Below are 14935 nucleotides of genomic sequence, written 5' to 3' on the forward strand. Positions count from 1 at the left end.
TGTATTTATTGTACGTTATTATATAAAATATATCTGTAATTTCTATCTTATAAGAATATTTAAAATGTTCTGTTGGAACTGAGTTTTCAACTACATATCCCATGAGCCTGCACGGAACTTGTTGTTGAGAGCAGGCGCGTGTCATTGTGGTAAGTGTGTGAATTTGTCTTTCCGCGTAAGTTGTTGGTATTTCTATTTGCTCTTTTTTGACGTTAATACATTTAACGTCAGTTTCAACGATTTATAATCGTGTCGTTTGTTAGCGGCTCAAAACTGACACACAGCAAAACTGCGCGTTCCTGGACTATATTAGCATGTATGTTAGCGGCTAAAAGTAGCATTTGCTGCAGTGGTTGTTTCATTGCATTGGTACCTTAAAAATCGTGTGAATGTATGTGAAACTAAACTATGCTGTTGGGTAATTCATATATCAGTACATTGGTTGGATCTGACTGTCAATGTTATTTTAGTTCATAAACTCAACATCATCATCTGTTAACTGGTAACGTCAGGCGGGTGATGTAAGGATGCTGCGCAGAAAACCCACGCGCCTCGAGCTGAAACTGGATGACACGGAGGAGTTCGAAAGTGTAAAGAAAGAACTAGAGGTACATACACTTATATCACTATTAACTTTTGTATTTTTGTTGTTATGTTCAAAACTATATATTAATATGTAAAACAACTGCATATACGAATGTTTAAAGAATTGATGGTTTAACATTGGATAAACATCCCTGTTAAAAAAAAACTACATAATATGCTGGTTTGGAATGTTTTGATGCTGGTTTGTGCTGGTTTAAGCTGGTCAAACCAGCAATAAAACATACCTAACTCAGCATATGCTGTTTTTATCAACAGGGATGTCATATTGGAGCTATGTTTTACTGAAAATTGAATAACAATCATACAAAGGATAATTGGTTTAACAAAAACGTGGTTACTATAATAAATCCCTAGATCAATTTTAATCATCTTGTGTTTAATCGACATGTTTTTTCTGTGTTAATTCAGAGTCGGAAGAAACAAAGAGAAGAGGTAGATGTAGTCGGTGTAGCAACATCAAGCGAGATGAGTGGAGCATCAGGTGCAGTCACGGACGGGAAAACCAGAGAGCAGATGATCCACGAACGAATTGGATACAAACCACATCCGAAGCCCAACACATTACCATCACTTTTTGGGAACCTTCAGTTTTGACAATTAAAAATTTAAAAACGGACACTAAGAAAATGTGATCTTCATTGCCCGAAACGGGCCAAAATCACAGGCATTGTTGTTTTGCTATCTGTGTTAAGGTTGTTTGTGACAAACATCTTCCACAAAGGACTATTTTTCTACCTGGTTAATAAAGTAAATATGGGAAATCTTTTTACATTACTTTACAACTCTACAAAGACAATTTACAGTGTATTCCAGTCATACGTTAGGTCTATATTTTTATATGCATGTTCCCATAACATTTGAACTGCTAACGCAATATTCTACTAGATGTTGAAACAAATGAGTTTGACCAAGCAAGTTCTGCTTCCAATCATACAATATTTATTTCTCTTTTACTCTAAATGATTGTTTTTTGAAACATCTACAGACATGACAGAACTGTAAACAGTCTAGAAAATGTTAACACTGCATTACAGGGCGTACATGTTTTTCCACAATAGAGAAAATTATGATCCGCAACTCCAGTACTACAGAGTGTAACTGGCAATTTGTACAAACACATGATGTGGATGTTCTAAGATAATACAACTCTATTTTAACTAAAACTAAACAACTGTAGGAAATTATAAACATCTACAAAGAAAGAAATTAACCGGCTTTCTTAAAATATGTGACCCTGGACAACAAAACCAGTCTTATTTTTACATCATCTGAAAATTAAGCTTACAATTGATAAATGGGTTAGGATAAGAAGATTGCTGGCGGATATACAACCGTTTAAAGCTGTAATATGAGGGTACAAAGAATCAAAATATTGAGAAAATTGCTATTGAAGTTGTTAATCTGAGGCACTGTAGCAGGGCATCCACTCATAAGGGTAGGAAATTGACAAAATATCTTCATGGAAAATGATCTTTACTTAATATCTTAATGATTTTGGGCATAAAAGAAAAATATTATTTTGACCCGTACAAAATTACTAAAAATGTTCCCTTGCTACTTAAGACTGGTTTTGTGATCCAGGGTCACATACTGTATTAGTTTCTTAGTGTAGTTATTTAGTTTCTTTCACATCAAGAAAGCATTTGGTTCTAGCCATTTGTTTTAACAAACAATTAATACACTCCTTATGCAAATGAACACTTAAAATGGAGATAACTGGTCCCCGGATGCAAAACGCACACCCCTTTAACTGAAGGAGCACAAATTACATGAAAAACATCCACATAATGAGATCTGGGAACTGACTGAATAGAGACCATGATGTTTTTATTAGCTCATGGTTTGCTTTAGATCACAACAATTATGTCATTTAAAAGATAAAAAAGGATTTACATACACAGCCGAAAAACACATAGATAAGTACAATGTGTAGTTTAAGTAGTAGCGTGTTTCAAATATAAATTATAAAAGAAATCTAACGGAGGACACTGGCATCAGATATAATTTATTTTTTAAACCGACCCCCCTATATTTACTTAAAAGCACTCCAAAAGGGAGCAAGGTTCAACTTACTCTGTAAACTCAAGAGTCCCACAACAGATCAGAAGATCTCACTATCTCTCAGCAAATATGACAATGATTTCAATTCAGCATTCATATCTAAACAAAGGACCTTGATTATTATGGACATTTTAATAATTTCCAGCAGCTGTGATGCTCATATAAAGAAACTCTTGGTTAAGAATTATAATCCATTCACAACCTCATGACACTTTTTTCTGGGTTTACCAGACTCAGGTTGGCATTTAGAATCTACAGTCGCCCTTTTATGTGTGTGTGTGTGTGTGTGTGTATGTGTGTGTTCCTTCATTTAAGGCAAAGGGTTCAGTAAGGCCCAAAAGCACCTTCATGAACTTGTGAATGGCAGATGTGAACACACTCAACAGGGTGATCCGAAGTGACCTTTCATTCAGATAGTGTACTATGACCGTGGAGGTAGACTGTTAGGCTGTGTACACGTATCTAAAGGTCATGGATGACAACAAACTGTAGATCAAGTTGGAGTCGACATGACCGAGATGAGGGCAACTAGGTTGACATATGAGCCTTTTTACTAAGTATATCAAAATAGAGCCAAACTTTAAAATAAACTGAAAATAAGCAGATATTTCTTATTCAGAGTTGTGTGTTTGAATTAAATAGTGGGTTTTCTTAAAGGTTTTATACATCGGTGATCATCTGTGGGGTTGTTGAGAGATTAATGACAGTGTTCTGTAATGTCCACCACTACTGCCTTCTTCCAGCTGAACAGGAAGTAGCCGAAACCTGCGCCCGCTGCCACGGCGATGCACAGGTAACCATTGTAGGTCATGAACACCAGCATGAGGAAGTAACTGACTACAACTTGGATGATGTGCAGAACCGTCTGGAGTAAATGTGAAAGACTTAGCATTCGCTGGCTAGATGACAAACAAGGGAACAGATTCAAACGTATTACAGGATTGTAATCAGCACATCAACACTATGGAGAAAATGCAGATAATGCTTATTGCCTCACTGCTTGAGGTCGACATTGTGACAATGATTATAGATATATTCTACTGTATGATTCAATCATTAGATGATTGAGGATGTTTCAGTTTATTCATAGACGTTATTGCCTAAACATAAAAAATAAAAACTATTAAAGATCATATTTAAAGATCGTTGATAACCACACAACTTTTGATTCCAATTGATTTCTATTGTATGAAAACAAAATTCTTAAAATATTTTCTCCTATGCACAGACGAAAGAGTCATAAACAGGTTTAAAATGACATAAGGGTGAACAAAGATCACATGATGATTTGATTTTTGGGTGCACTATCGCTTTAAAGGGTCAGTTTACCCAAAAATTCTAATTATTTTATCATGCACTCATCCTCGGGGATAAAAGTATAAAATCGAGAAAGATATTTAGAAGAATGCTTGTAACCAAACCGTTCTCGGCCACCATTGAATACCATAGTAGGAAAAATGACAATGGTAGTCAATAGTGCCCTAGAACTGTTTGCTGTCCTACATTCTTCAAAATATCGTTGTTTGTGTTAAGCAGAACAAAGAAATCTATATTGATTTGGAACCACTTGATTTTTGGGTGAACTATCCCTTTAATGTCCTGGCTTGGGCATTTAATTGGACCTTGATTCCTGAAGAACATGCAAACTGTATTCACTGACCCAACTGTTTTGTGGGTCTCCATGAGTACGGTGCCATCAGATCCAGGGATGGGCATGGAGTTGTAACGCACGTTCACCTGATTTCTTCTCAAGAGGATCTCACGGCTGATTTTAAGCCCCTCGTAGAACATAGCCAGCAAGAAAACGCCAATGCAGGCACCTACCATCTCTGAGGACAAAGAATGAAAGGAGGTCAAACAACAGTCTAAACAACTTTGTTCCCCAAATACTAACCTACATGTGCCAGCTTGATTAAACAAGCTTCAAGGTCTCGCATAACTTGGAAAACCTGTAAACCGGAAATCTTGCTCTTTACAGTAATTGGGTATCTTATTACAGTAAACAAATGTTTTAGAAAAGAACATATCCTGACAACTGTTGTCATTGGTTGCTAGTGGAAGTTCCTACTCGAATCAGGTGGCCGATCTCATTCATCGTCTTAACTAGTAACCACTCTTGTTGACAGTCATTTTCATAAAGTCAAACTGGTTTCTATCTGCATATGTCAGCAATTTATACATATGTAACTGAGTGATCTTACCTCCTGGTGTGTTGATAAGTAATCCAGCGAACAGCAGCTCAACATTTTTGTAGCCAAAAAAGAAGGTCATTTGCTGCATAAAATAATATCATTTTAGTTTTGTTGGACCGTGCTTTACACTTGCTTTAGAGAGTCAAAGAGTACACAATGCTTCATCACCAAGGTGGCTTTTTACCTAGTGGTGAATGTTTTAATACTGACACACAAGATGATCTCAAGGCTTACCATCATCATAACATGATTTCCACCGCCTGAGCCGGGATGCGTCACATGGTCCCCATGAGGGTCTGTGATTGGAGGTGACATGGTTGCGTCCAAATGTTGACTGTGATGTTCATGCGACATATCTGTCATACTGCTATGGGTGCTCTGGAGGGATTGCAGCAAAAATGAAAATAAGTTGTTAGAAAGCTACGTGCGAGTTAAAAACATTCTTCAAAATATCTTCTTTTGTGTTTTGATGAAGAAAGAAAGTCATGCAGGTTTCAAATGACATGAGGATGGGGTTTTGGGGGGAACAATCTCTTGAACATACATCTGAATTAAAAGATACAGAGAAGAACACGATGAAATTAAACTCCAAGGTAACTTTCAAATATATATTTGTGTCACGGCCTTGACATTATTTGTTTCCTGGAAACAATACTATGAACTTGTACTATGAACTCATGATTTCTAGCTGAGGTTACACAATGATTACCACAGACATGTCCTCATAAACTAGATGAATACTGGTTGTCATGAAAAAGTATTACTCCCCTTTACTCCCAATTCAGGTTTAAAGTGTAAAACTGATTTGAACTATCATCCTTAATGTCACTGAATGAAAAAAAATCTAACCAAGTGGCCTTGAGAACAAGAGACAATTCTTTACAACTAACTCATCTTTCTTAGTAGTTTATTAAATGATTACTTTATGTTCAACCAACTAAACTCATTTTAGTGCATTTATTATATCAGTTCTCCTCAAGTTCATGCAGATGTACTAACTTCGTAATCACTAACATATATTGGTTACTTAGTTTATAAACCAACCAGAATCCAAATGCATAGTCGAAATGTGAATGATATGTATTGTTTTGCTATCTTTAAGGGTGGTTCACCTATAAATCAAATTTCTGTCATTATTTATTCACCCTCACGTCATTCAAAACCTGTATATCGGTGCGGTTCTTCTGAATTATCTGAATTATTATCTGAATTATTATCTGAATTCTGAATTATCTCCGTATTTCCTGATTTTTTTTCATAAATCATTATCATTATTAGTCAACCTTTTTGTTTGATACTGGGTTCTGCAAATATATAACCAATTAAAAGTAATAAAAAGTGTGTCTCAACATTGACAACACAGTATGAAATAGGGCTGGGCAAAAAAAAAATGTATGCGGTCAATTCGTTATCGATTCTCAAAAGCCGCAAATCGATTTTTTTTCTTTCAAATTTTAACAAGCACATTAACATGAGTGTAATTGCTACTACTTTCCATTAGATGTTACTTTTCTCCGACAACGGGTGGATGTTGTCAAATTTTACATCACCTTCACATAAAAGGCATCAGTTCACATGATTGCAGCCTCTTTTTACAGCTAATTTTGAAAAATTTAGTTGTTTACTGTATCTTAAAGGTTTTTCTCTGTCTTTGGTGTGTTATAAGTTACACATGCACGTATTAGATTAAGTGTCGGAACAAAAGATGCATTCTATCCAAGGGGCAATCTTCCAGTCTCTATCGTGAAACCAACAGGGAAGTGACTAAAACTCCATTCATCGACTGACAGCTAGAGGCTGGCTACAAAACAGAGCAAAATGTTAAAATGGCCAATTTTACAGCACAAAAAAGACATGTTTACAGCCTGGTACAAACAATTATTGATATATATATATATATATATACAGTATATATATATATATATATATAGGTAATTTTGCACTTCATGACAACTGCGAGGGGGGTGAATTTTTTTATACCTCATCCGTTTAGATTATATTAAACCTTACAATTCTGCAAATTAGGTGCATGGCCACTTGAGTGACAAGTGGTTTCAGCAACCAGGTGCCTCAGCTCCGACCGTGTCCCGCCTCTTTGCCCATTTTCAATTATCCGGGAGTGACGAGCTGCTAAGATGTCGACAGCCGGCTCCTCCTACTTTAGGCTTCGTTTTTACTCTTCACAGACCTTCGGGTGACGTCACGGACTATACAGTCTATGATTTAATCTCAAAGCAAATGCTCACACAGACCTGCCCCGTGTAACCACACCCACACAAATCTACATCAGTTCGTGGTATGATTTGACTAAGACCGCCCAAATGTATATGCAAGTAAGGTGGGCATACCTGTCAGTACAATTGCTTCGGAACCTGATGTTCAAAATATGGTAAGAGGCGTTACATTTCCATCATAGGCTTGCTGTTTTCGACCAATCACTACGCACTGGATAACTGGCCAATCATAGCACATCTCGCTTTTCAGAGCAATGAGTTTTGTAAAAATTCTGTGCGTTTCAGAGAGGTGTGGCAAAGAGGAGATACAACATGTATGGTATGTGGAAAATACATCAGAATCGACACCCAGCCCTAGTATGTAATCACTTAAAAAGTAAAATGTTTTTCCATTTCCTGAAAAACAGCCTATTTGGAAATCCAAGGTTTCAGAAGGACACAAATAAGATGTTTTGAGAAATGGTTTTGTGTAAAATGCGATGTTGTTTACTTACAACTAGGGGTGCACGATAAATAAACGGCCATACCGTAATACAATTTAGGCCGATAAATTATGGTCAATAAATGATGAATAATTTTCTCTGGTTAAACCACTTCAACTGCACGCTACTGACAGTTCAAATCTAATACAGTACTGTCGTCATGATTATTCACTTACTGCTATTAGCAAAACATTGTTAATGAAGGTACAGACTAGTGTGTAGATAGTTATAAATGTGTTAACTATAGGAACAAAAGCCTTTTTTAAAGCCGATTACTGTCTGAATGCTTTCTCTCTTGACACCTTAGAAATGCTGCTATTAAGAAAACTTTTCTGGGTTGCTCTGGAAGAAAATCTTTAATTAGTTTTAGAGTTAAAGAATCTTTAACTAGCGAAAAGTAGGCTTGGTACATGATTTTCAGGGATAAAAAGAGAACTAATGGCAACTTTGTTTTTTGTCTTTTGTTTCGGTCTCAGAAAATGTTATATTAATATTTAGCTACTGTATATCGGCCAATATATTGATTATTGGCTTCTTCCAGTATTAAATAATTATCGGTTATCGGCCCAAAATTGACATATCGGTGCATACCTAGTTTCAAAAGTTCTGAAGAAGAAAATCATATGGGTTTGGAATGACACAAGGGTGAGTAAATGATGAAAAAATTTTTTTGGGGTTAACTATAACTTTTAACATAAAGAGCAGGTATTAATGCTTTAATCCAATAACAGCCATATATTTATTTGTGGTGTAATCTTTTGGGGCCAGTTTTAATGAGACATGAACCAAAGTCCCAAACATTGTGATCTGATGTTCTTAAAAATCTATCAAATTTAAAAAGGACCAAAATGAGACCTTCTCTAACTGAATGCCCTGACCACCCCAGGCTGTTCACTTAAAGAACACTGTCCGGCTAATTGAATAAATAACCCCATAAAACAATTATTTCCTTCATTTAAGAGGCAAATCTGTTTTCCTAAAGGTACGGAACAGCCTTAGGGTCGAAGTAGCATTGGTAATGGCTCTATATAACACAGAGAAAGTAATGATTAGAGTCCAGACACACATAATGAAGGTGCAATGATGATGAATTTGCAACTGTACTAAGCAATGGTGAACAAGTTGTGTTTGACAAACACAATAAAATATTGGGGCAGATCTTTTTGACAGAATAAAATATTCTCTCATATTCAGATTCATAACATCAAACTAGGTCAACTGAGCACTTCAAACTGAGAGCAAATGTCTACTCATGTCCACCACATACCGTAGTCTACACAATGTGTTCACTGTTGTAACAAAGTAAAACATCACGTGACTGTTCAACAACAGATATTAAACTAATCACCTCACAAGAGAAGCACATGTTGCATCGGATGTCCTATATGGCATATATTAAAATGTACAGTTTTCAAGTCTATATCTAATGGGCAGGTTTAGGACTTTCAAATCTTGATTATTAATAGTCTTTTATAGAAGATTTTATATTATTTTTACTACAGGGTATAGTTTACCAGATAAACATTTAATACAGGTTGTATATGTATATAAATATATGTGACTTTTGATGTTACCGCTTAGACAAAACACAGAAACGTGCCACAGTTTACCACTTTATTATTTGAATGTATTTGAATGGAATTATCTCCTATAGCTCAATTAGTATAGAGTATTCAAAGGTCAGGGCTTCAATCCTCAAGGAGCACAATGATTTAAAAAAAAAAGTCATAAAAAAGTTTTTGAATTCTCATAATCATTAGGTACAACCATAGTACCATTTTTTTTAGGAGATTACCTTTACATGAAGCTTGGTTAGCTAAATTCTACGTTTTATTCAATCTACAATTAAACAATTTGGTACAAACAACTGGACTTTGCATTCTAAGAACAATAAACTAAAAGAGAAACCAAAATTTCTCAGAAAAAATCGGTTCCAACTCACCCTTACAAAAGCTGTCACTTCTTTCGGTTGGTTTCTTTCCTAAAGGAAGTTGCTTTCTGAATGGTGACCAAACAACATGCATGTAATTCCTCTCCGTTCTATCGTACTATATTTACCATTCAGGTTAAATCAGAGCGTAATCTAAACAGACAGGAACAGCAGTGTTGGGGAAATAAAACGCGTGGATGGTTGCTCAGAAATGGCTTCTCATGTGACCTGTAGCCTGACATTTATTTCCCTCTCCTGCCATTAATCCAATCACATGGCTTTAGCCCCACCCACTAGAAAACTTACTGCCTAAAGAAATGTCCTTTATATTTGCTCACTATACACTATGAATGGAAATATAAACGTTATTATTCACTCTTAAAAATCAAAGTGCTTAAAAGATTCTTAATAGAGATGCCATAGACAAACCATTTTTGGGTTCCACAAAAAAACATGCAGTCAAAGGTTCTTAACAGAAACACCTCTTCTTACTTTTCATAATCTGAAGAAACCTTTGTTCACCACAAAGAACCTTTTTCTGAAACAGAAAACTTCTTTAAAGAGTTTTCTTCTCTTTTTTTCTATAATCTTACATTATGTAGCTATGATGTCATTAAAACAATGAAACATCACAAATGGTAGTACAGAAATTATAACCAAATCTGATTTTATAACCTTGAGAAAAGAATTTTTGGTTAGAAAATATTGTATAGTTGTATGACTATTGGCTAAAATATAGTTTTCAGCTAAAAATTACTAAAAACGTTATTTAATTATAAGAGTTAATTAAACCAATGTTGAATAATTTATAATAATATATCGGTTAAATAACAATAATATTTTTTATATAATTTAAATAAATATAAAAGAAAATGGACTTGAAACTAAATTGCTTTGGAAATCTGTTCACATAAAAAACCTTTATGTATCTACATATATGGGTGTCTGATATCTGCTCTGCTGTATAATAACTTTATGACTGCGTATTCAGCATTTAAAAGTTCAGACAGACATGGAGTGCATGACACAACTGGTAGTATGGAAATTATAACCAAATCTAATTTTTTAACCTTGAGAAAAATAAATCTAGTTAGAATTTTTACAGTTCTACAAAACTTCTATGCATATTGGCTAGAATATGGTTTTGAGATGAAAATGACATAAATTATTATTAAATATTAAAAGTTGATTAAGCCAATATGTATAATAATATAAATTGTTTAAATAATGATATATTTTTTTATAAATATAAAAGACAATGGTTAAATTGATTGCATATCTATTCACATTGAACACCTTTACGTATTTTCATATATGGGTGACTTTTATCTGTTCTGCTGTATAATGGCTTTACGACTGTGTTTCAGCATTAAACCATTCAGACAGACACGGAGTGCACGTATGATACAAAGTTTAAATTGTTTAGGATTTCGTAAATTATTACTGATTATTATGATGTTCAGACTATGATCAGTTGGTCATAAAACAGGAATATAAGCAAAAGAACATCAGCAAGGTTACGTGCGGTTTTGTGAGCCACGTTCAACAGAACTAGTGGTGTGATCTGACTTTAGTCAAGTCGAGATGAAGTACAAAGTGCAGCTCTTCAAGAAAATGTCATCCAAAATTTCACAACAGCAAACAACTAACCAACTTTTTTTTGTCCACATAACAATTATTCAGCCTCATGTCTGGAAGCTACTAAACCGTGAATGTTCGAACATTATAGCAATTATGGCTTTTTTGGTTAAGAACAAACAAAACTAAAAAATAACAAGTCCATAAAAAGATTTGAGTTGGAAGCGGTCTCCATTCTCCGATTCACTTAGGAAGGCTAAGGCTAAAATGATTTGTTAGCTGAGCTGTTAGGTCAGACTTTTCAGCAAATGTCAGTTTGACGTCAATGCACTGACATAACTTTAACACAATTTTGTGCTTCATACAGAGATGCTGACATAGAGGAAAACGTTACGAATTGCAGCTGTAACTAAATCTACACATTTTAAGAAAAAGAGTGGCTGTTATGCAATGTGGTGTTGCTATGAGAACGCTGATTTTGGGTATGTTTCTTTGTAATGCTAGTAGGGTGTACAGAGTGGTTGCTAAAGGCTAACTTTAATGTCTATTATACTCTAACTTCCAGACATGGTGGCTCATGTACCTTCTTTAAATCTGTTGGGTTGTTATGGGATTACAGTCGGTGTAATCTCACACCAAATGGATATCAAAAACAACTTTCCATGAAAAACATTTCCAAGAGTAAGCCTCTTACCCAAAGGATAAGCAATAATTATAGTTGTTCCTAACAACTGAAGCATTTGAACTGGTTTGAACCATTATTTAGATTTTTGTAGAAGTATTACTAAAAGCCATCACTCAATGGCAGAGTGAAATGAAACTTTAAGGAACAGCTTTAAATGGGTTGTGCAACATTGTTTCATACGTTTTGACTTCTTTACAATGTAAACGAGTTTTCATGCTTGTCAAAAAACGAGTTGGATGTATGAAATACTATTTCTGCGTTCGATACACTCCCCCAAGGTTTCGGAAAGTTTTTTTCGAACATGAAATTCCCTTACGTAACAACTTTTCTTAGTCCCTTATTGGACAATTCTCCCCAAAAACGCACGCCGACGTGTCAATCACTGAGAGCGGGAGAAAGAGCACGCCCACACGTCAACTAGGGAGAGTTGGAGAAAGAGTACGCCCATCAATGTGCTCCTTCGTTCAACTGTGTTTTTTTGTTCACTGCATTGTGGTGATGAATGTTGGTTATATAAACGGTGGATATAACACTGGATTTGCAGATTGTTTCAAGAAGATGGTCATGAGCCGCAAGTGGTAAGTTAACCTGACATTCTACCAGAAACGTACACTTACTGTGACAGGGCCTGACACTTTTGCTTGTCGACATCGAAAAACATACAAAAACAAGCTTAAATTCCTACAATTCAATGACAGAAATCATCCTTGATCAGTGTCAGCTTCACCTATAATTATAGAATTTCCTCTTGAGTCAAACCAAAGGCATATTGCACATATTTTATGATGAGTTTTATGTTATCGTGGTAGGACTGATCAAACATGGGGACAGTTGTAGAATAGTATTTATTTTTAGAATGTATGTATAATTTCACGTTTTTAATTAATTTTTAATGAATGATAACAACTTAAACTTGCTGAAGATTTATTTTTATAGGATATCCGATTCCAAACTCAAAAGTGTTTTTAATAAAGAAAAACATCTCTGAAAACCTCATGAATGATATTCCTTTAAAGAACAACTCACAGAAATAATCAAACATCAGGCAGTTTTAGACATTTCTTGGATGAAATACTTTTTGGATTAAATATTCAAAGTAACAGTTCAAGGACAGACAATGCAGATGTGTTTTGTTGGCAATTGCAAAGTAAGTGCATAAGGTTACCCACATGAAATTATTGTGAATCAACAGTAATGCAGAGATAATGCGATGATGTGTTTTGTGCTCGTGCTTTAGTTACGCCCCCTGCACACCTTCAGCAGGTCTTCTGTTTTCGGAAATAATAGTACAGCTGTATCTGTCTTTTATAAATGTGATGAAACTAAAGACTCTTTGAAGACACAAAGTATGTAATAATACTCCATAGGTACTCAAGATTAATATGAGATTGGCAGAAATGTGTGTTACATCCGCTTCAAGAACTTACAGTATATATGGCTGAAAAGGTATGCCGCAGCAAGGATAACCAAAGTACTACTAGTAGGGTAAACGTCTAGACAATACAACTAAAAACATGACCTCTTGCAACTCGGTTGATGTCTGTTTTTCTAGTACAGCAACACATCCCCTAATAAACACTACACTGAATGAGAACACATGTGAGAAGTATCCTGGTTGTCTGACCACATAATTATGCATCTCAATATTTTACTATCCAACACAAGCAAGGATAATAGATGCCTTCCTGGAGGACTGGATGAATATTTGAATATAAAGTTAAAGGATAAGTGTAATGTTGAAGCAATATTGTACAATTAAAAAAGTACAATTTTGTGTTATTTCAAACTTGTATGACTTTCTCCTATTAAGATTTTCTAACTATATAGAACTATTGACCTTTTTTGCTAGTTCTGTTTTGTTTTTTCTTTTGGCCTGACCCTTTCCTGAAACTTTACTTTGATCCACGTATGGTTTAAATATGTTTATTAAACATCTTGTGTGAGCAGAAGACAGAAAACGCATTGAGAATGACACGATGAACTCTGAGCTTCAAGATTAAATGATCAATGGTACAGATAAGATGAGTTCATCTTAATTTCTCAGCACAGTTATCTTCACCTGTATCACTAGCCTGAACCCCTATTTTGACAAAATAATAGTTTCAGAAGTCGATTTTTGAGACCGGTGATATCAATCATCTGCTGTTCATCACAAAAACATGTTAATAATCATTACCCTTTGTCGTTTGAAATGACCAAAAAGATCTGAAGATTTTAGTTAATGAACTGTACAATGTCTGCTCAGAGGTCAAAGCAGAAAAAAATACATTTAAAAGTAGTAAATCTGCTTTCGGGATGTTTAAACTCTTACCCTGACAGCATGCGTAAAGTATGTCCTCGGGGTTTGCTTGCTTTCTTTAATTATAATTGCAGAACATCCGTTTCAGGAAAAGAGTATCAATTGAGTCTGATCTTTGCGCTGCTTCTACTGACCAGCAGAGAAAAGCTACAACGACGTGACGTAACGATTGTGAAGTGAAGTCATCGTCAACACAAAAGGCAAACACACAAAAAGTCCACAATAAAAGTCTCTCCAACTCTGACTGACCGGATTAACTGTGCTGTTTAAACAAGATATAAACAGAAAATGTGTTATGCCATGTTTCAATCATAGTCATTTCAAAATAAATAAGACACGCAGTCACTTTAATATTTTTTTTATATGAAAGAGAACTTAAAATAATCAAATAATCTGTTCATCCGCATTTTACAAATGTTTCATAACCCGCAAGCAAGATAGACAATTGCATGTTTTAAGGCGTGATGGAAGATCGTTCGTTCTGTTAAATTCCGGTTTCTCTCGCTGTGGTAAAGAATATAGATTCTGATTTTAATATCACAAAATACAATCGATTGACGAAACTACTATTTTGAAGAAGATTCCAGTTTCCGGCGCTTTTTGTGGCTTCTTTCACATCACGTGATATGACGCAATTAAAGCTTCCTTTGCCACATGGCATTCAGACGAATTTTTATTTTTAATCTTTAATCTTTTGGTGACGTTTAATGTTTTACAAAAATATATATATTTGAAACATATTTAGAACTATGTAATTTGTTTATTGCTGTATACATTCAGGCAGTCTTTCTGTAATGATGCACTTTAACTATACTGGATTAAGTAATATTTAAAAAAATAGTTCAAGATTAAATGTATTAACTTTTTT

General features: G+C 34.9%; 2 protein-coding genes across 3 annotated transcripts; one reads left to right on the forward strand and one right to left on the reverse strand.

The window, feature by feature from the left end:
* Positions 1-1367, forward strand: cdc26 (cell division cycle 26 homolog). 2 transcript variants are annotated; one of them, XM_056746753.1, is made up of 3 exons: positions 1-149; positions 471-608; positions 1015-1367. In XM_056746753.1, exons 2-3 carry the CDS (start codon positions 528-530, stop codon positions 1198-1200), a joined length of 267 nt encoding a protein of 88 aa, XP_056602731.1. In that variant the 5' UTR covers positions 1-149; positions 471-527; the 3' UTR covers positions 1201-1367. The 2 variants fall into 2 exon arrangements, with proteins under 2 accessions (XP_056602731.1, XP_056602734.1); XM_056746756.1 differs by lacking the exon at positions 1-149 and adding an exon at positions 183-391.
* A 155-nt stretch (positions 1368-1522) lies between these two features.
* slc31a1 (solute carrier family 31 member 1) lies at positions 1523-14223 on the reverse strand. Its single transcript, XM_056746752.1, has 5 exons — positions 14080-14223; positions 5094-5237; positions 4869-4941; positions 4328-4496; positions 1523-3566 (listed from the first exon to the last, which is right to left on the reverse strand). The coding sequence occupies exons 2-5, from the start codon at positions 5220-5222 to the stop codon at positions 3365-3367; spliced, it is 573 nt and encodes a 190-aa protein (XP_056602730.1). The 5' UTR covers positions 5223-5237; positions 14080-14223; the 3' UTR covers positions 1523-3364.
* Between the last annotated feature and the right edge of the window lie 712 nt (positions 14224-14935).

This window comes from Triplophysa dalaica, chromosome 4 (assembly GCF_015846415.1).
Source record: "Triplophysa dalaica isolate WHDGS20190420 chromosome 4, ASM1584641v1, whole genome shotgun sequence".
Classification (NCBI taxonomy): domain Eukaryota; kingdom Metazoa; phylum Chordata; class Actinopteri; order Cypriniformes; family Nemacheilidae; genus Triplophysa; species Triplophysa dalaica.

Bases quoted from the DNA above. Each gene is read 5' to 3' on its own strand.
- cdc26 (XM_056746753.1), top strand. From the start codon at position 528: ATGCTGCGCAGAAAACCCACGCGCCTCGAGCTGAAACTGGATGACACG. The intron at 609-1,014 runs GTACATACACTT...GTGTTAATTCAG, and splicing joins GTGTAAAGAAAGAACTAGAG to AGTCGGAAGAAACAAAGAGA.
- slc31a1 (XM_056746752.1), bottom strand. From the start codon at position 5,222: ATGACAGATATGTCGCATGAACATCACAGTCAACATTTGGACGCAACC. The intron at 4,942-5,093 runs GTAAGCCTTGAG...TATTTTATGCAG, and splicing joins GAAATCATGTTATGATGATG to CAAATGACCTTCTTTTTTGG. The intron at 4,497-4,868 runs GTAAGATCACTC...CTTTGTCCTCAG, and splicing joins ACTTATCAACACACCAGGAG to AGATGGTAGGTGCCTGCATT.